General features: G+C 41.1%; 1 protein-coding gene across 21 annotated transcripts in view; it reads left to right on the top strand.

Moving 5' to 3' along the window:
* Positions 1-21,537, top strand: part of baz2ba (bromodomain adjacent to zinc finger domain, 2Ba) — a 77,150-nt gene that overhangs the window by 37,266 nt on the left and 18,347 nt on the right. For 13 of the 21 annotated variants that reach the window (XM_072465771.1, XM_072465765.1, XM_072465764.1 and 10 more), the window contains exons 3-13: positions 7,959-8,129; positions 12,763-12,954; positions 13,045-13,206; positions 14,163-14,353; positions 15,825-16,037; positions 16,776-17,345; positions 18,505-19,204; positions 19,321-19,581; positions 20,097-20,157; positions 20,244-20,352; positions 21,075-21,176. In XM_072465771.1, coding sequence (XP_072321872.1) covers positions 7,961-8,129; positions 12,763-12,954; positions 13,045-13,206; positions 14,163-14,353; positions 15,825-16,037; positions 16,776-17,345; positions 18,505-19,204; positions 19,321-19,581; positions 20,097-20,157; positions 20,244-20,352; positions 21,075-21,176 — 2,730 coding nt within the window. In that variant the 5' untranslated portion in view covers positions 7,959-7,960. The remainder of the gene's footprint in view (positions 1-7,958; positions 8,130-12,762; positions 12,955-13,044; positions 13,207-14,162; positions 14,354-15,824; positions 16,038-16,775; positions 17,346-18,504; positions 19,205-19,320; positions 19,582-20,096; positions 20,158-20,243; positions 20,353-21,074; positions 21,177-21,537) is intronic. The other 8 variants (XM_072465770.1, XM_072465768.1, XM_072465766.1 and 5 more) reach the window with 2 other exon arrangements.

Genomic DNA, 21,537 nt, shown 5'->3' with positions numbered 1-21,537 from the left:
AATGGTACACACCAAAATCTTTCTCAAAACAGATCATTGTCGTCTATTTCTGTCCAGGCAATGTTGGGGGAGACATGTGTGGATGAGCTGAGTAACACTATTCTGTCACACACAGGTTTGACATCAAGCACAAGTGACAGGCCTATCCTCGTCCTCTGCACCGAGTCATCACCATGTCCCAAAATCACATTATTGTGCTGTAGCCAGCGCCGGAGGATGTGAGGGATGTTGATTTCAGCCTTTGGCATCTCTACTCTGCCTCAAAACGCAAATAAAGCCGTTCGGCACGAGTCGATTCCTTGTCTTTTGAAAATGTACAGAATGCATGTGGCATGCCATTTTGGTTTTGTGATTTATCCAAAGCCTCTTACAGTGACATGGATCCATGTTTGTGTGTTAGCGACACTTGCTGTGGGTTCCACACAGGATCATATCATTACCTTTCACCCTGGCAGCACTGGGTTCCTCTATGGAGAGCTCCAGCGATACACTTGTATGTGGCTGTAATAAGACCTGTGGCCAACTGCGATGCCAAGGCAAGTCGAGGCGGTGGTACCCGGCTCTGCCATCTGTCACTGGGCAGCAGCGGGCCCAGGGAGGGGCCGCTCACTCTGCTGCTGTCAGCTGACAGGCCGCTTTGGGGCCGCTGTCTTTTATACTGCTACAGGCGTCTGCTCGGCCCAAAATTGAGGCTATAATGGCACTAAACCAAGGATTTAGTCTGGATCTAAACAGCAATATTTGATTCCCAGGACAATGCAAGTGCCAAAATTCCAGGTACATTGTGTCTATACCCATCCTAAGTAGCAGTAGGCCAACATTTGAATTCAACAGTTCAGTCTAATATCCCCTTCATCATTTGGTGATTTTTTACTGTTTGGCAGTTTATTGTAAACCTCCTCTGTTGCCTGTGTGTTGTTAGTGAGTGCAGCCAGCTTAGTGTCAAGTTACCGACTGTTCCTTTAAATGATGTGTGTTCTCAGTGTGACACTGGACAAAGGTTGTCACTTATTTTGCCAAGGCGCCTTGTTATGTCACTTCCGAGCTGCTGCTGGGTGCATGTGGGGAGGGCCGCGGCACAACCACGACTGAAACGGTCAAGCAGTCTGTGCATGCACTCTGCTATAAGCAACATGATCTGTCTCACTTAGTGATCATTGGTCGCCGGCATGCATAGCACAAACATCCATATGCACATGTCATTCCCAGCAAATACAGTCACATCACATACATAAACAAAATAAAAGATCAGACAATATGGTTAAATATATAAAAGTACATATTATAATAGATACAAGAAATATTACATGAATAAATGAAACAACATATTTACATAGAGAAGGATAGTGTGGTGTGTAACATTCTAGACAGTTTGTTCATACAAGATGTATGAAAAGTGCTTTGGGTTTTAAAATGGATTGTGTCAAGCTCAATCTTATCACCAGGGCAGCTGAAGTTAATACTTACTATATGGTACTAGTTTAAACGTGGCTCACCCCTTTTAAAAGTGCAGTGACTTAGCACTACTTAAAACGATATGCTAATGGTGGATTACTCTTTTTTATAATCCTGTGTTTTACCAGCAACAGTCAATGTGACACACACTGGCTATGTTGACTTCCTCCTGGTTAGTACAACTAAGGAAAAGCTGCGAGTCTGCAGCTTGTTCTAAAACTCAACAGATTACAGCGTCGGTAGAACATGGAGGGGAGAAGTGGAGCTGCGAGCACCTTGAGTCTTTGAATGGGGTCAGGGCATGGCGGGGTATAATGCATTTCCACGGGGCCGGGCGCTCCTTCCATTACAGCCGCAGAAGAGACATTGTGTCCACACTCTGATTACCACTGATCCATGCTGATGACTCTGTTGGCGGATTATCTCAGTTAGTGTGGGCCATCTGTTCCTGTGAGTGCGTGTGTTGTTTTGTGTGTTTGACGGCGGGGCAGGGGCTGAGACGTGAGGGGGGCGAGATCTTGGAGCGGGTGCACATTTCTATAGCCACATGGAGCAAAGGGGCTCGTAAAGTGCAGCATGTGTGGCTGCATGTATGTACTCCTCTGTATGTTTACACCAAACCAGACATCCCACATCAAATACACCAGGGCCACATTTCCGAAGTCACAAATGTACTCGCTCCATCACATCCAAATAATAGCACATTTTTTATTTAGTTTTTGAAGGGGGACGGTTGAATCAGTGTTTGCGTGACAAATAGAAAGTACAAAAGGTGGACAAAGGTTAGTAAATCTTTTAATCACTTTATTTATATTGTGTACTAAATCAGTTTAGGTGCAACATCCACCCATACTGACATTCAACAGCCACTCCACTTCATGTGAAAACATCCAGGCCACCATTCCTCTTTAAGACATCAATGAGCAAGTCAAATATAGGTTTTCTGACATGTTGTTTTTAACTTGTACATGTGGTTATGGTTAGAGGTCTCAACACTAAAAAAACATTTTTCAAGAAAGAAAAAAAAGAGAGGTTTCCCTATAATGTCCCTATAAAGAAAACACAGATGGATATTACTTTGTATAATAAAAAAACAAGACAAATGTGGCTTGTAAGTGTCCCTGTGTGTGATAAAATTGCCACAATAAATATAAATGTATATGAATAAATAATGATTTTGAGATTTTAGTGCCTACCTTGACAAAGGTCAGTTAAAAAGTCATTCAAAACCCTGATATCTGCCCTGTGAGAAATCTGTTGGCAAAACCCGACACCTTTTAGGCAACAGTTGCCAACCAATTTTGCATTAATAAAAAGCCAAAGTACAAAAAGTAAACACTAGTCACTGATCGGGGGCAGTTTAACTTTATTCTTATCGATTAGTAAGTAGTAGTAAGTAAGTGAGTAAGAATATGGTCAAAGTTACGGACAAAGATTTGTTGAAGTTGAAGACATTTCACCACTCAGTCACCACTTTCTTAATTTAGAATGTATTAGAATTAGAACTCAAATAGAGGGTTACGAGAAACACCTTCAGCTTAATACAAAGTCCCGATAATAATCACCGTTGGTATCTCCTTTGCTTCCTGGACGAATGAGAAATAGCTTACAGACTTATTAGTGACAACAATTCAGTCCGTCAGTGAACATATCAAATGCAACACTGCTTTTGGTTCAGTAATGTAGTGGTTTCGATATTTGATGTCAAAAGGTGCTTTGTGTAAGAGCGGGTGGGGGGGGTAAGTACACTTAAACGCAACATACAACCGGCAATAACATGAGCACAAATGCATGATGCAAGGCCACATACAGGCAGCACAGGCCATTACATCTTCCCCAAACGCACGCACTCTAACTCCCTTTATACAATTGTGCCCTCCTTTTAGATGATCCTGACATGTGATGGCTCCTATACGAAGGCCACATGCAATCATAAAACCACAGGGCTGTTTATAGCTGTTCTCCTGAAGGGCCACTGCACCACGCCGCTATTAGCCGTACGCGCTGACAGCTGGGTGCTGCGCCGTATTTGTGTACGTGACTGTGAATCCGGCTTTGCAACACATCTTATAAATCATAGTTCAAGTCATTAGCATAAATTCTGCCTCTCCTTGCATCTGGGAGACCTGCTGTTTCGTGCATACTCGTCGCTGATTGGTCGGCAATGTTTAAGTCAAATTGATTTAGCCGTCCATGGAGATTATGACACTTCTTATAGCGCCACTGTGCTCTGCCATTAATTACCTATAAAATCAAGCTAATTCTGATGCTAAATCCATTTTAATTTCTCATAATTAAGTCAGGATTGGATACTTAAATACCTTGGCGCTGCGTTATTGTTACAATCATTGTTGTGGCTATGCATTTGGAGCTGCATCCAGCTCAGCAATCTTCTTATTGTTATTAGATTTAATTGAACTAAGTGATCGGTTTGCAGTTGTCGGGGGGAAGATGGACTTGCCTTGCAGTGGTTTTTCCTCCCGCTGTCCTTTCTCTCTCATCCCAGAAAGAGGCCCTTTGAGAAATGGGGAGAGATGAGACATGCCGAGGGGGAGGGGAGCACCGTGCTTTACACCTCTGCAAAAGAGGGATTGCTTTTTTGTTGTTTGTTAGGGCCGAATCAATTCTGTTCACATCATCACGTTCTGACAGGGCGAGGCATTAAGCGCAGATATAGAGAAGAGACAGGAACACTTCAGCAGCCTGTCCTTTCCTCCCCATTTTGTTGATGCCTTTTACAACAGCATCAGACTGTATTATCTTGGCCATCCTTTCCCCTCCGTCATTTCTGTGCGTTGTTTTCCAACTGCCCTTATAAAGGTAGGGAATGATCCGCCTCACTCACCAGCTGACACCACATGAGCTAGCTCGTCCTTGGAGACATGAACCTTTTGTTTTCCCAAGCAACCTTTTGTTTTCCCAAGCATTATGATAATTATGATGGGCCACAACTCTCCTCTCCTACTCCTAATCATATTCACTTTTATAATTTAGACCGTCCGTGCGGGGGCAACTGTCACCGGTATTTTGCATCTGGCGAAACCTCAACCTGACATTTAAAAGGTGACAACTTCCGTGTGTCAATCTCGAAAAAGTGTCAGAGGTAACTCCAGAAATGAATACTTGTAAAGTGTAGCTCTCATTTTTGACACAGTGCTTATCTTTAACCTGCATTCTTGTCGCCTTGCACGAGAGGCCATCAAAAGGACCTATGACCTTGCTCATAATTACACCACCGCCATCTTTCTTCTTCTTCTTCTTCTTCTTCTTCTTCTTCTTCTTCTTCTTCTTCTTCTTCTTCTTCTTCTTCTTCGTCTTCGTCTTCGTCTTCGTCTTCGTCTTCGTCTTCGTCTTCTTCGTCCACACTGCAGCAATGGCAGTTATGGCCGCCCAAGTCCGATGGCACAGCAGTAGCCTCCCTCCTCGTGGACTGCAGCAGGTTTGCTTGTCATCCACTCCTCTCTTTCTCCCCCTCGCTCTCTCTCTCCTGCTCTTGTCAGTGTTGCTCCTGGCGAAAGGCTGATACTTGATATTCAGAGGATAGCAGCTTTTGTCTCAGAGATTTAATCAGTGGCTCTGCAGAGGAGAGAGGGAGGTGGGGAGGGAGCGGGAGATGGAGCCAGGGACTGTTTATGTGTAATGACACAATAACAAAGCCTGCCTGTAAAACACAATCTGCAAACTGTGCTTTTGAAGGGGATTTTCGGGCCTGGATTAGTGTCAGGCGGACGGAGACGAGGAGAGCTGAACCAGTCCGGGTGGATGTGATAGACAGGAGTGATGTGCCACTTTTTAATGTGCCACAGTGCGTTCACAACTCCACCAAATGGGCCTGTTTGGAAATGTTTATTTGGCTGTGCCCACGCATTAGCAATGTAAACAGGCTTGCTGTTAAGATTAAAGGGGGTACATGTTGTAGTTGTACTTTTTGTTCTTTAGAAATAATACGAATAGGTTATAATAATGAATTGGTCTGTTGCCAAGGATGTGTGTTCAACTGTGGTAACAAATAAAGAAGTGCTAATAGACTTAATTTCATCAACTTTTGTTTTCAGGGTCAATAAAAAAAATCTTCCGCCTCCACGTTAACCCCCTTTAAACCTATAGCAGAGAGTATTTTCTATAATGCATAGATGCCCCTGGTAATATTAGTCAAAGAAGTCAGAAAAGTCATTTACAAACTTGTGTGTTCAAACGGACCCCAGCCTGCTATTGCAGAACACTAGTACGCAGTAGTGTACTTTCAGCTTTGAGTTATTAGCTGCCTCACTGATACATCATCACAGGAGCTGCTTTCAGTGCCGCCTTTAGGAACACCTTTGGACAGAAATCCCTTTTCCACACCTTCACCAGGCTCTGGAAAGAAGCCCCCCTCCATTTGAGGTCAAGCAGCTCTGATGTCCATTTGAAAAAGGCATACAGTCTCTTTTTGGCTGAAGGCTACACTTGTAGTCACTTACTGTGAACTTTTTGAGTATGTGGGTATTGCAATGGCTGTGGTTGTCTGCTCTTGATGTGACTTTGCTTTCTGTTCTGCAGAACAGGAACCTGCTGGAAAACAGTTTTTAACTGACTTTAGGCCTGACTTCTATTTTTCCTGTATAAAAATAAATGAAATGAAATCATCCACCTTTCCCTCCACTAAACGTAACATACTCTGTGTTTACTCGGATTGGCTCCTAAATCAAAAACAAGTTTATAAATGTTAGTCCAGTTTCTAAGAGCGAACATCGCATACTAAAAAGCAAAGCACATCACGTTTTGCTTTAATTTACTAAATAGTCATCCGCCAACAAGCTTTCTATTTTATTGCTCATTCCTTTGGCATTGACCCAGCTGCTTATGGGTGTATTGGTGTGAACACAACACCAAGGAAACATGTTGGTCCTACCCCAGAACAGATATTTACACAAGATGTTTTATATAATTTACTAATAGAGCTACAACAATCAACTTACTTATGATTAAATTAATCATAATATTTTTGTTGTTGTCTTTATCTTGTCTATAAGACTCCAAAACACAAGCCCAAAGACCTTTATATAACAAAGACAGCTGCATTACTAAATCAACATGTCAAAAAATAATAACACGTTTTGTTTGACTGTTTTTTTCTTTTCCATTGTTTCTCAACTTCTGATATAGTTTAAAGTTTTTAACGTCTAAATTGTATATCTTCAGTTCGAGTGTCTTTCCAACTCCCCCACACCGTCTTTCCTCTTATCTACGTTGAATAATGTCGTATTTGCCCAGATGTTTCATGGTTTAATCTTGTCGGCTGGTCAATAATGGCCGTCTCCGAGGCGCAGTGAGTGTTGATAATGGCACATTTTGGTTAATGCATCCATTGCCTAAAAGTCTCTCTCCATTTAGTCTTGTTGTGAGTGAAAGGAGCCTGTGAGCGATGACGCCTTCAAGAGCTCTGGGTTTTAAATGGCATTCACTTCCATCTGACTGCGCTGAAGGGACTGTAGTCAAACACAGGTGTACAGCAGTTTGTTTACTCCGATGCCTGTGGATTTGTCTCGCAAAGGGCAGGTGAGGCAGCTAAGTGAAAATGGACTATTTGCCCGTTTTTGTTTGAAGACTTTTTTTGTGCGTGTGTGAAAATAATAATCTGAACTCTTTTGTGCAAATCACTTCACATGTTGTTCGTTGGTTATTGCAAAGACGATGCTGTCTATTGGAAGGTATTTTAAAGTATGAATCTATTATAAAATATACTGTCAGGGCCATTTGAGCATGATTTCCAGGCGAATGGAAAGTATTTTTGAGGTCTTTCTTATTGTAGGAATGTATCGTCTGGTGCATTAATGTTGTGTTATTGAGCGCATAAATGATCGTGAGACAAACTTATTTCAAGTTTCTTCGATTTAATCAATCTCATTCTGACCTTATGAGTGGCCATGATTAATAGTTTATATTCTTTTAATTGTTAATTGTCCCATTCTGTCCAAACACATTCATGACTTGACTATAGAGAAAGTCTGACTTACTTACTTATCCTTTTTTAGCTCAATCTTCTTGTCCATCACCTTTTTTTTGTCAACAGATTTATTTGGACGTTGCTCCTACATGTAGCTCCTAACCTTAAACTATTTTCTCCTGCAATATCAGATTTCAAAGTCTAGTCTTGCTGCGGCTACACATTTCTGCCACAGCTTCTTCTGTTTGTGTTTTATTTTCTATTGATAAGTGCTTTGCAAAGGTCACACGGGTCCCTTTTGATTCCAGATAACTTTTGCCGCAGGATGTGCTTACCGAGCCTTGCTTTTTTCCCCTTGCCTCAAAATGTAAAAACCCACTTTGTTGTCTAAGATGGCACCTTTTTTTTTAGTTCATATAAATCAATAGGGGCTTGGAGCCAGTGAGCATGGCTAAATAGAAATATTGTTCCGGGGAAGTGAGTTGTGAAGAGGACAGTGTGAGTGGATGTGTGTTTGGTGTTTAGTGCTGGTGTGCTTGGCTATTGTAAACCCTGCTGATTGGATTGTGTTTGACAGATATGGAGTCCGGAGAGCGGCTGGCCTCCCCTGTGCCCACCCTGTCTGCGGCGCGCACCTCCTCCCCTGCGGCCTCTTCCTCATCCTCCACCTCTTCCTCACCCGCGCCTCACTCCAAGAGCAGCTTGGCCCCGACCCCCTCTGGACTGGCATCCACCCTCAGCAACTCTGGTAAGAAACATCTGACTTAAAACATGACATAGACGCAACCTATCTAGTTGTTATTATTACTACTACTACTACTTTTACTGCTGCTACTACTGCTGCTGCTTTGAATACTTGATGTATGACTGTGAATTACGGCTAAGAATTACTTACAAACTTAAAATGGTCTCCCAGTATTGAAAATGTCAAAGCTAATCAATTTCACAATTACTGGAGGTTCAAGGTGTTAGTTTTCAGAACATAATTAGTGTCTATTACGTTTTTGTGTGTGTATCTTTTTAGAAGTCACAGCTCATTTAAAAGCGACATATAAATACAAAAATAGCTAACCAAATTAAATCAATTGATTTCATAAGCTTGTCACAGATTCCTGGTGACTTCAATGTTACTGCAAACAAATTAAGTTGATTTGTCTAACAAAACACTCAACACAAACCATCTATAACTTTTGTCCAAATATGGTCAGTCTTGATAGTTTAGGTTAAGTTGATTTCAGCCAAATACAATTTAAATAACATCAAGATACAAGACCGAAAACAGCATTCACAATCCACTTAACCATGAAAAATGACTTTCCCGCGGTATTAATTATACAGTCATTTTGTCTCCGATGTTGAATACACCTCACTCCGAGCTACTAGTCTTATTTTTTCTATTTTCCTCCTTCATTCCCTGACAGCTTGGGTTGCAATTGAAAAGCGGCTGCATTAATGAATCCCAAACAATTAGGGGGTTCTTTTGTGTGAGAGTATCACACATGCCTCACCATGTCTCCTGACAACCTCCAGCTCTGTGACTCCAGCTGCCTCTAAGTCCAGCCCAGCACGACACTCCACCGTTGTGCGTGTTTGTATGTGCGTCTTTGGGGGTCGGACAGAGACAGCTCCTGCCTGCATGATTTAACATTTGTGAGCCCCTCATGTCTGGTCAGCCCTGTCCTCTATCAGTCTTTTTCCGTGTATTGGTCAAGGTCATTAGGCAAAAGGCTGTGTATGCATGTGCTTCTCGCGTTTTTTTTCTTCTAATATTCCCTGTGAGAGCGAGTGAATCATTTGTTCCATTGCCTCCTCATCGCTTAACGTCTCGCTGAGTTTTCATAGACCTTCCTAACTAACGCTTCTAGAGCCACAACTCTCACTGCGAAATCTCCAAGAATTTGATGTTTAAAACTGCACACCTGGATTAGTTATGTTCAAGGCACACAAGGCAGTTTTAGGCCATGTTTAGCCTCAAAAAAGTCACAAACACATATCTGTTACATTTAGCCAAAGATCTCAGGTTTTGGTTTTTAAATAGGAAATAGTCAAATAAGATTTTTAAAACATTAGATGCACTATATCTGTGATTGTATTCTCTTACATTCTAACTATAAGAAACAATAAATAACTTGGTTTGTGGTTGTACATCCTGAACTAGCCACAAAATGTGTTACTTGCTCAGTACTACTATCTTTATCTCCCATTATATTTGTCCAACTACATTTTCAGTATTCTTTTCTTAGCGTTTGTCCGTAATCACTCCTTCGTGATCCGCACAGTACGCATATAAAGTACCTTACTCTTGATACTACTAGAGGTGACCCAATTGTTTTATAAATTAGAGCAAGACATTTATGTAAAACTAGCCTGTTCAATCCTATTTCTTTGTGATGACACTGCTATAATGAAGCAGCGTTGTTGACACCATTTGACAAAATCAATCAGATAATTTGGTAATTTCAGTGTGAAATCAAATACTGAAATAAGAAGCTTTAAACTAGTGCTGTAGTTAGAATTCCCTAAGATAGAGTTAATTTATTCCAAGTTGTGATATTTGACTCTGCTACAATAATATCTTGCTAGATTTGAAGCTTTTCTTCACATCTGACTTAAGAATTTCAAGCTGTCATTTGAGTCTGATGCACTAATGTGGAGGGGCGTTTTCATATTTGATTTGCTAAAAGGGCATGTAATTAATATTAAAGACAGGCTATGACCATTCCATCATTGTGGCTGTCTTGTCAGCAATTTTTTTTTTTTTTGAAAAGGCGAAATCAAATGATTATTTCATGAACATTAACATTTATAGGGGCTTGTTGAGGTTTGGCGGGGAAAATAAAGTATTCAGAAAACAACAAGAGCACCAGTAACGCCAGTGTTGCTGTGATACACATAACATACATATTGATTCAAGGTCATTTTCCCATGTGCCAGTAACGCTTAGTCCGTATTTAAATGAACAGAAGGCTGTGAGTACATATGCAATGTGCAGGCAGTGCACATTGGATATGTATAGTGCAGTGAGTTTGTGTGTCATTGATGAGGATATCACTTGGAGAATAAAAGCTGATCGCTGCTTGTAGCACACTCTCCTTCTAGGATCAACTCACGGATGCAATTAACTTAAATCTGTCTGTGGAAATTTGATTGACTGCAACAAACAACAAATTAATCCCCCTTCGGCAGCATCCAAACATGAAAAAAGCAGGCGGTGCAGTTTGTCAGAGCAGGAAGGATTGAAACAGAATGAAAAAGAGGCCGCCAGATAGAGAGGGTGAGAGAGATGGGAGGTAATCCTAGGTATGTCTTCCCTGCGCCGCAAATTTTTAGATTTAATTATTTGCCTCCTGGATGCCGGCATTAATATTGAAAAGGCATTTGCAGATGTCACTTTGTGTTGCTTGGAAGAGAAAAGAAGGGGGTTGGTGAGTGGAGGAGAGGTGGGCACCCCAGGCAGGAGTGAATGCTGCGACCAGTCTTTCTGGGACCGGCTTTGCACTCGTTTATCTTTGTATCCGCTCACTGACGCTGGCGAGGCGGCCTTTACATATTCAGCATATTCTAATGACATTCAAAAGAAGCCGCTGTTGTGTTGAGGAGAGGGCCTTGGAGCCAATTTGAAGGACTATACCCTCATGTGTCACAATACTGGCAGAAAATCACAAAGTTTATTTTTAACTTGCAACACATATCCGTCTAATATGTTTTTCTCCGCTGTGCAGCATCTGCCTAATTAAACCCCAGGCTGAATGACTTCAAAACACTGCAGTGGTGTCACTCTGTAAAATATTTCTGTGGTGTTTGCAAGTGGATGGTAGTTTGACATTCTCATCTGCAGAGCGCAACACTTTCCTTTTCTTCAGTCATCACTTTTTGCATGTGTATTACCTGGTTTATGCAGAGGCATCACAGCTTCTTGCGCTCCTTTTCTGGAATAGAAATTGAATTTGCATGAAATATGCTCACACCAAATTGCATCTGACTCTGGGAGGAGGTAATATGTGGCAGTCGCCCCTGCCAGAAATGATTGTGCTCAAGAAAACGCTAGACGATGATGATGTTGATGAAGTATTCTTCTGTGCTGAAATGGGATGCCAAAAGAAGAGCAAGGGTCCTTCTTTACAGCAGTGGTTTCTCTCACTTTCCAACAATATACACCGATCACTTTGTGCTCAAAGGATTATGACAAAATCCCCTAATCAGATTTGAAGTTTCTATGGATAGACAAGTAAACCAACGCAAAACCTCTAGCAACAATATTTTAGCTACTCCATTGTAGGGTTGTCTGTGATCATTTGTTTGAATAGTCCTCTAAACAATTATTTATATTCTAATAGAGAATTTTATCCAGATAAACGTGTGAAGGCCTGACTGATAAAGTATATTATTTATTAAAATCACGCATCTTTTTAATTTAATTTTATTGTATGACATTTGGATTAAACAATTTTGATATCTTTGTTATAAAACGTATTAGAGTCTGTATAGTCCAGATAATACCCACAGAAGTAGGATTATCAAAATAGCCAACAAAAAAATTAAATAGTCGAGCCGTCTCGATTCCCATTAATTGTTGAAGCCCTACTCTACGATGATATGTGTGATTTGAGTAATTGCTGGACTTATACATATTCTTCTAGTACTTCCTGTATTCAAATATTTTTCTTTAATAGCGTGATAACATAATGTGTTTTCACTGGTGGTTAATATATTTTCTTCTATCTAACGAACACACTAGGTGCAAATGTTAGGTAAACAAATGTCAGTAGTCAGAATGAGAGATGTTAAGTGAATCATGTGTAGCACTTTAGTTTAGTATACAGCTGGTCAGGAGGCTTCGTGTACACAAGGCTTTGTGCTTCAACTACAATAGTCCTCCTGAAGTGAGTCACCAACAACAGAATAAGCCACGTTCTGTTTTAACACACATTTTCCCTCTAATGAGTCTAAATCATATTCAAAACGTTTTTTTTTTTTTTCATTTTGCCTGTCTTTGTGGTGAACTCAGAGATGAAGTGTCAAAACATCAACGTGTGTAATGGACCTGCTGCCATTCTATATTTATTATAAACATGATCAAGCTTTGAAAGTCAGCAGTAAGCTAACATGAGCTATTATAATGTATATTGTATTGTATATCTAATAAGGGCAATGTTGACTTACAGAGGCTGCAATACAAAATACTGTGTACCATTGTATCTGCGAAATACTGTGTAACCATTGTATCTGCATTATCTGATCTCAGTCATACAAGTGGCAAGACTTTTTTAAACTCAAGCAAATGCTTCATTTTATTCAAAGCATCTATTAAACCTTTTACCCTTTTTTACAGACTTGATGAGTGGGAGAATTTATATTTAAAGGCTTTTCTCTTCTTCCAGGCCGTTTGTTCGGGGCAGTGGGAGAACAGCCTTTCATTGGCTCCACATTGTCAAGTGCCTTCCCTTTGGTCAACCACCCAGCCTTCGGAGCGCTGTACACTGCCGGAGCGGGACGTCCTGAGTTTGGAGGCTTGGGCTCGCTGGGCATGTCCGCCGCTTTGGCCGCTCACCCTCAGCTTGGAGCCCTCTCTGGTACACACCTTCTCATAATGATGGTGTAATAAATGCATCTTAATTGGTTTTATGCATTGATAATTCATGTGTTTTTGGTGTTTCAAACAGAGTGGTGGAGAGCTGCCGAGGCCCATGGACGGGGAGCCGCTGCCTTCCTCCCGTCTTTCATCGGGTTCCCTCCATTTTTTACTCCTCACATTCAGCCCAACCACAGCGCCAGTCCGATCCAAATGAGGCTGCCCAGCAAAAACAGCCATTCCCCACCTAAAGGTACATGATTACGCTTTTCTATTACAAGGAGTGAAAGCGTGTAGAATTTAGGATCGTAGACTATTAGAATTAATATCTAATCCAAAGTATTTCCCCCAAAAGGGACAACACTCCTCAGATATCACTCACAAACTGGAAGCTGAATCCCATGAATAACAAGGAACTACACAATTTGAGACATTTCCACATCTTTGCTTGTAGGGATATCAAAAGTATCAAAGATCAGACACTGAAAGTAGTAAAAATAAAATGAAAAATGAAAATACGTGCTCATTTGAACAGTATTGATAATAAAAGCCTCAAATAAAATCTTGAGCTTTATCAGAACTAGTTTATGTCCTGACATGGTAACATAAAGAAAGTACTATGTTTTGACGTCATTGTGTTTCAATTTCTTAGTATTGAAATCAAGTTTGACATTTTTTGTATCGCGTCAACATTATTTACTCGTACCGCTAATAGTGTTGTAGAGTAGAAGAAGTGGAAATATCTTGCATATTATTTATAGTAACATTGTCCTGCCTGGCTGTTTAATTTTATCACACCAAGCAATGTTAATGTAATTTTGATGAACAGCTTCTGTCTAATCATGTAGCACAACTATAACAACTTGCATGGAAAAAATGTAATCTCTCCTTCTCAACTATCTACACTTGTTCCTCACCCCTTCATCACTTTGAGACTTATTTCCAGAGATTTTAACTGCTGCATTGCTCCATTCCTTGTTTTAATCTTTGTCCTGCACTTTTTAATTTAATCATATCTTTTAATTTATCTTCTATTATGTAAACTACTCATGTTAGGCTTGTGCTTTGCCAGCATGTTCGATGAGATAAGTGTATAAATCAATATTTTATAGGCCCTTTGCAGTTATTAGCTGTTAGTTGGATGTTTCATTATCTTGTAAGGCTCACCGAGGAGTTGAATAACAAAGTGCATATGTTGTGTGTTTCTAGGAATAAACGGAGCAGTCAATGGCAGTGTGGTCTATCCTCCATCCACGCAATCTGGGAGCTTTTCTTCAAGTCCTGCACCAGTTCAGATTTCTGCCAAGCCAACAAGAAATTCAGAGCCCCCCAATAGTCATCATAGCAGCTCCTCCAAGCCAGCGGGATCGACCGAGAAGACGCATAAAACTAAAGAAAAGGTGAGTAGCAGTGCTTGGAGTTGGCATGATGGTTAATTGAACTGATTGGTGCATCCTGCATCCTCTTCTGCTGTCTCTGGTTCAAACCAGTTTACAATGAAATTTAAGATGGTATTTTATCAAATTATAATTTTCAGTTTGAATCTAGTTTTAGTCTACATAAACGTCATGCTAATTCAGGACGGCCCAACCAATATGGATTTATATAACTCTAAATTAGTTTTAGATTTAATTCATTAAGGCCACCATTCTTCGTTATTCTGCCTCTTAACAGTGGATTCTACAGGCTGAAAGTTTGTTTACGCAATTTTTTTTTGGACTGACTTTAACTACTGAAGTGAGCCTAATTAATGCATGTGAGCCGCAGTAATTAATATGCATAGATTGTGATCATTAACACCTCTGTTCACTATTTATTTACATGTCAATGTGAGTTCAGAGAACACAGATACAGCAATAATCACTTTACAGCAGCCAATGAGAGAACATGACAATGCTTATAATGTTGAGGAAACACTTCATGTGCTAAGAGCTAACTAAAGTGAACGAAAGAAACAAAGCATCAAAACAGATTAACAACACTCACCGCTCAGACAGCCCACCTCAGATCACAACTCAAATAAGATTTACTTTAATCCTGACTTCAAAACAAGTGTCCGCAGTGAATATAATCCAGCCTTGTTGTTGTTGACAACAGCAGTAGCAGCAGCGTGTGAGCTAACGTTGGCTAACCAGAAACTTCCGTCTTCTCCACGCTGATATTTTGATCAAAAATATGTTGTCACTGGTGTGATCTGTGCTGAAGTTCACTTTTATTCTTGAGTTTCTAGCTGAGTTCAGAGTATTTAAATCCAACGCTGCCTCAGTCAGAGCCATGAATGGTCAGGAGCGTCACTCTGGAGCTGCATTCAGCTGCACTACAGCATCTCAGACACAACCAAACTACTGCACAGAAACATGGAGCTGCGATAAATAATGGGGCATTCATCTGTCAGTAAATTGGATAAAATGGTTGTATTCTAGAGATTCTAAGCCTAAAAACTATGTATAACCCCAGGAATATCGACCACTAGGCCAACCGATATAGTGGTCAGGCATGATATATTGGTCGACTAAATCCATAATAATTTAAATTGGGACTTGATTCTTGCACGTTGACTATATGGTCTGGTTTGAAAATTTCAGTACTTTTAGTTGAAGAAAATATCTATTTTCAGTCGACGGAAATGTATGTAACTGTAGTCATCGTTTTAGCAATTTTTATTAGTTTTGATTTAGTTTGTATTTAGTTTCCGTCAGAAAAAAACATGTGTATGCAAACATACTGATGAAATAGTAAAGTTGATTTACAAGAGTAAACTGTCCTTCTTTAATATTATATTTTAGTTCAAACTGGTGGAAGAGTGGAAAAAGTTAAAACATTATATATTATACAAAGATCAGCTGAGATAGTTGTTTCCTTTTGATTCAGAAGTCGCGTAAGAAGCCAGCAGACGGCTCCACAGCCAGCCACAGTGAATCGGGCTCTTCCTCCGATATCTCGAGCGACGGGTCCCTCAGCAGCGACTTGGAGGATCTGCCCGAGGATGATGAAGATGATGATGATGACGAGGAGGATGAAGAGGACGAGGACAAATCCAGTGAACTATTGGACTCGGACAAACGGGCCAAGAAGAAATCAAAAGTGAGACAAAACACACAAAAACATATCTGAGTTATACCAATATGTGACTGAAATATTTGTGCAATATTGTAGTACAGTACATTAGATCTCAAAATGTGTCACTAATTAAAAGACGGAATATGCTCAAATTCTTATTCACCATTTAAACTTGTGAGCTGAAAGACTGCTTATGTGATCTGGCTATGCAAATTGTAAATATTGTTTTCACAGTGGGACAAAAATCTTTTTATTTGCTTTTTCTCTCATATTGTCTGAATTTAAAAAAGTTTATTTCCATTGTCAGTGAACAAAATCAGGAATTAAAACTACTAGGAATTTGCATCAACAATATTATGCTTTATTAACATAAATGAATGAAGCTGTGCAGCTCCATTATCATTAATAATAATAATGTTATTATTATTGATAATAATGTTATTATATTATTATTTATAGATATTCTTATTGGTAAAAGTGTTTGGATGCCACAAGACAAATTGGACAGGGAAAGCACAGGGAACATTTTAATATCAGTGTTTTTGCATCTGATTGTTTACAGCCTAACATTGAGCACACTCATACAACCTGCAGCAATAAAATAATAAATGTGGACAGTACAAAGCCAGCAGGCCACACTCTGCACTCTAGTGGTTTTGCCTCCTAGTGCCTTCATGCCCTGCGATAAAATAATTGAATACATTATAATAAATTATCATGACTAAAAGTATTCTTTCTCACAATGTGTTAATTTTTCCTCAGGTTTTAACACCGAACAGTGCAAAGACAGACAGACTCCTCTCTGGATCGTCCACAGCAGAGGCCAAAACCCCGAAGGTCCCATCCAATCCTCCAACTCTGGTGCCCTTGCCCCGCTCAGTATCGCCCCCTGCCCCGTCCCAAATCACACCGCTGGCCCTGCACAACTCCAGGCCGCGCACAGAGCAGCACTTCAGTGTCATCCAGTCCACCGGTTTGGCTGCCAACTCGAAGCCGATGGCGCTGGTAACGCACAGGGAGTCTTCGCCTTCCTCCTCCCCCATCGCCCTCACCACATCTCCCAAAGCTCTGTCCCGCACCGTCTCGCCCAAACTGCTGCCCTCCTCGTCCCCGCAGCACCTGCCCCTGTCCCTGTGCTCTTCCCCCAAACCGCTCTCTGTCCCGTCTCCCCCGATGTCTACCTCCCCAAAACCCTTCGCTTTGACCTCGCCGGTAACAAGCTCCCAGAAGCGGACACTAAAGCCACCTCAGCACGCGGCGGGTGGCAAGCCCAGCAAGAGGAAGCTGCTGGAGGCTTCACTGGCACAAATCAATGAGTTCAGGCTCAAACAGGTATGGCCACTGCTTTTAGAAGTTATTCATATGAAATAGTATCATGAAATACCATTCATATATACTTCAACCTCTTTACTCCCAGGGTTTATACATTATTCACAAGTTCAGGAGTTTTTGTTTATAGGAGATCTTCTTCTGAGAGTGTTTTTCAAACTTCCTATAAGTTGTCTGTTCTTTTCTTCTGTATCTACCTCTGTTTCTACCTGCGTTGCATCAATGAAATTTCCCCATGTGGGACAATAAAGGAATATCTTATCTAATCTTATCTTATTCACTGGTTTGAACTGGTAGTCACTGGTGGTTACTTGTTGCAATAGTTAATGGAGGTCTTAAATTATGTGATTTATTACTCACAAAGTCACTATTGTCACTGTTGGAGAGATTCACTCTGCACCTTATGCATTCACTATGGCCTGACAATAAGTAGTTACTTTCACTTCTGTATTTTCGCAGGGCACTATCTGCCTAAAAGAATAATGTGATGGTCTTGTTACAAAATGTCCGGACTCCGACAATTTACTGCATGTCCTCCCTTCTCTCTCATCCCCCATTTCACACTCTCCTCTCCTGTCTAATAAAGCCTACGGGCAACAAAATCAACAACAAAAAAAGAACATAAGCGACCACTCTCAGTAAGCTAAACGGTTCAGGAGAGGTTGTTTCCTCGTTTCGGTTTCACAAGTATAGAGAAGTTTACAATGAGCTAAATTCCCCCTGTGGTTTCACTACTGTTACTGTATTTCATGGTCTGTGAAATTGATTTGTTTCACTCCATATCACATCCAGTATAAAGTACAATGTTAGAGGTCTGACCTATGTGTGTTTAAATACTGATCTTCAGTGTTCAAGGCAAATGTGTTCATCTGCATGTTTCTAACAAGCTTTTCACAAGTGCATACAGTAATTACAATTTCAGAGAGGCCTTTGGTTAATATATTTATGCCTGCTTTGTATTGTAAAATGCTACTTAGATACAGTTGAGTATATCAGAGTAAAGTCTAGTCACCTGCTCAAACAATCAGCAGTGATGCAAAGTGACAGCTAGAGCAATTTTTCTCCTCTCATTTTGTCCAGCATGTTAGTTCCCTCTGCTGCCTCCCTCCTTTCTCTTAAATATTTCCTATTCAATCACATCTTTTTTCTTCTTTTTCTCCAGACCCTCGGGTCCCATGGGCAGTTGTTCCCGGCTGAGTTTAAAAAGCAAACGGGACCCAAGTCTCCCAAGAGGACTTCTCTGTCTCCGCTGCCTCCCGTGCCTACTCCCCAGAACAATCACTCCAACCTGTTCCTCTCCAGTGCCCTGCTGGGGCTCCCCGAACCCCACCAGCCCAACGGAGTCATCCAAAGCACCACTCAGGACGCACCTTTGGCCCTCATTACCAAACCACGCAAAGACTCTGCCTCCCGAGGCAAGTCGCTTCACTGCGACTCTGATAGTGGGTCAATGCCTGTCAATCTGAGCACAGGGGCCAGCCGCACCCAGTCACAGCCCCCCACTACCTCACTCCATGCCACTGGCCATGGATCCAGAAAGAACAAGAGCCTTCTGGGTAAAGGACACAGCCTAGGACTGGGGCAGGCACAAGCGGACGCTTTTGCTGCTTGGAAGGGCTTGCCCCAAAACCACTTGGTCCAGTCTCTCGTGGATTTGTTTAGAGCAGGAGAGTCTGGGATTGGAATTCCTGGGGTCAGTATTCCGGGAGTAGGAATACCTGGAATGGGGCTCCCAGGGACATTTAACCCCACCGCGGGACTCCCGGCCAACAAAGAATCCGATGACTCTGGAGACGATGATGATGACGAGGATGATGACCTGGAGGAAGAGGACGAGGAGGACTCTGATGACAGTCTGTCAGGTCAGTCTTATTATACAGCACTACGGAGATTACAGGCTTTGTATACAATATACTTACTGCAATCATCATTGAATAATCTTTATAGTTGTAGATATAAATTACTTCTTTGTTTTCAGAGTCTGACAGTAACTCTGACAGTGACATCTCTGGAAAAAAAGCAAAGGAGTTGAAGTTGCCGTCTGGGTTATCCAAAAAGGAGTCCTTGTCCCGCCGGTTAACCAAAGGCGCAGAACTACTGAACACCTCATCCAATCACACAGCCACCAGCTGCTCGCCTCTCAACCTGCAGGTTATCAAGAGTCCCATCGTCTCCAGCTCCAGTGCCTTGGCCTATCACAGCTCCCCAGGCTCCTCCTACAGCCTGACATCTCCATTAGGTAATGCACCAAACATGGAAAACAAAACATAAGATGGACCGGAAACAGTAGCAGACATATACAAGGTTATTGTTGGTTAAAGATGGGTATGAGAGCAGTGCTTTAGATTATTGTGGCCTAATCAGAGCTCTGAGATCCTGTAGGGGCATGTTCAGAGCCCTGACAACTTGTTTGGCACAGCCACAAGGTTAATTTCCGCCTTCCTGTGCAGTGGAGAGATTACACAGATCAGAGGAAAGAGGACATATGTGGAGCAGCCAGGAATGTACCAAACAAGCATTTAGTCCTTCATTTTTCTTCACTGCAAAAACGCACCATTTCAGAAATAAAATGGCCTTATTATATTTCTGTTACCGGTACATCTTTTGTATTTCATCTGTAGATTTATGAACTCTTATTTATATTTTGGAAATAATATTTTTTGTTGTAGATTTTTTGTTGTTATTTGTTGTTACACACAAACATTGTTTATGTATAGTATTATAATAGGATTGTATACATGATTATTCTTTCAGGTTTAGTCAAAAAGAAGCGAGTGATAGATGAGAAGGACTTGATGCTGCCTTTGGAGTTGGGGTAAGAAAGAAAAACATGTATTTAATACAGCAATTTCGTTTCACATTAAATATACCTAATAAACTATTATGCATCACTGCTCTCAGATGGAGGAGAGAAACAAGAATCAAATCAGTGGCAGGACGTCCCCAGGGAGACGTGGCCTACTATGGTCCTTGTGGGAAGAAGCTGAGGCAGTACCCAGATGTGATGAAGGTACTTGAGACGCCGCATCGGAGTCTGTAATCAAAGATACATGAAGCAAATGTTTAAGCAAACTAGAAAGGCTGTTTTCCTCCTTCAAGTGTGGGCTGTAAAGACAATTGCATTTAGAGGGTGGTTTGTTGTTTCTTTTTAAATGAGATGGTTGGTCTTCTACTTTGCACAAACAAATGTTGATGTATCTGGGTTTGCTGAATATCCTTGTGTTCTTCCCTGCTGCTCTCTGCCCCCGTCTGTCCATCCCATTTCCTCTTAGTGAGAGATCTTAATCTAGATTCACTTTTTTCATCCTTCACAATTTGTTGACTAATTCTCTGTGTTGGGATGCACAACTTTGGTTCCATTTAAATGTTTAAATACATTTTACCATGTTCACAGCATTTTAAACTGAAACAAATGTTAAATCAGTCTTTGAAAGTAGAGGACAATATGAGAAGTGTCTGCCGCTGACAGCCACTCACTGTTAGCTTTAAGTAGACAGTAAAAGCTGAGCATGGCCACGATAAATAGCAAAGGGCCTGAATTGTGCACCCCAAGGTCAAACCCGTTTCTCCTGAGAGCTTTTTTCCCTTTTTGTCCCCTGGCTTTTATGATCATTAGTCGCACTGCACAGTTGTACAATGTCCAGTCTAGTGCCTCAAAGTTGCTTATCAATGTTGCTAAATTCACATTTTTTCTTGCCTAAACCAACGCCAATATTATTTTCTTTTCTGTAGTATCTATCCAGAAATGGAATAAGTGGCCTCACGCGTGATAATTTTAGCTTCAGTGCAAAGATAAGGGTTGGTGACTTCTATGAAGCCAGAGAAGGACCCCAGGTGACTGCCTTTCATCTCTCTCTCTCCCTGATCCCTGTTCATCTTTTCATCTAGAAGCAGGCAAAGCTCCAGTCGCTGTCGGCAGGGCCAGAGCCAAAGCCCTCAGTAGCTTTAGTCCACAGACCTCTCACTGTGCATGGAAACATGTAATAATACGATGATGTTACTTCCACAGGTGACCACCTGATATACAGAATGCCACGTTTTGTGCCATTAAAAAAGGCCAAAACATAATTGTGTTTACTGCACACTGAAAAATACAAACACTACATCACAAAATGTCTGTTCTGTGATAAATGACTCTTCATCATTATAGTTTATTTAAATGTAATCACTATCGTTACAGTAGTATTGCAACACT

This window comes from Eucyclogobius newberryi, unplaced genomic scaffold, assembly GCF_026437365.1.
Source record: "Eucyclogobius newberryi isolate DKJ021-1_F unplaced genomic scaffold, fEucNew1.0.hap1 SCAF_5, whole genome shotgun sequence".
Lineage (NCBI taxonomy): Eukaryota > Metazoa > Chordata > Actinopteri > Gobiiformes > Gobiidae > Eucyclogobius > Eucyclogobius newberryi.
The sequence above is the reverse complement of the archived record's forward strand: the minus strand, read 5'-3'. Positions and strand labels throughout refer to the sequence as shown.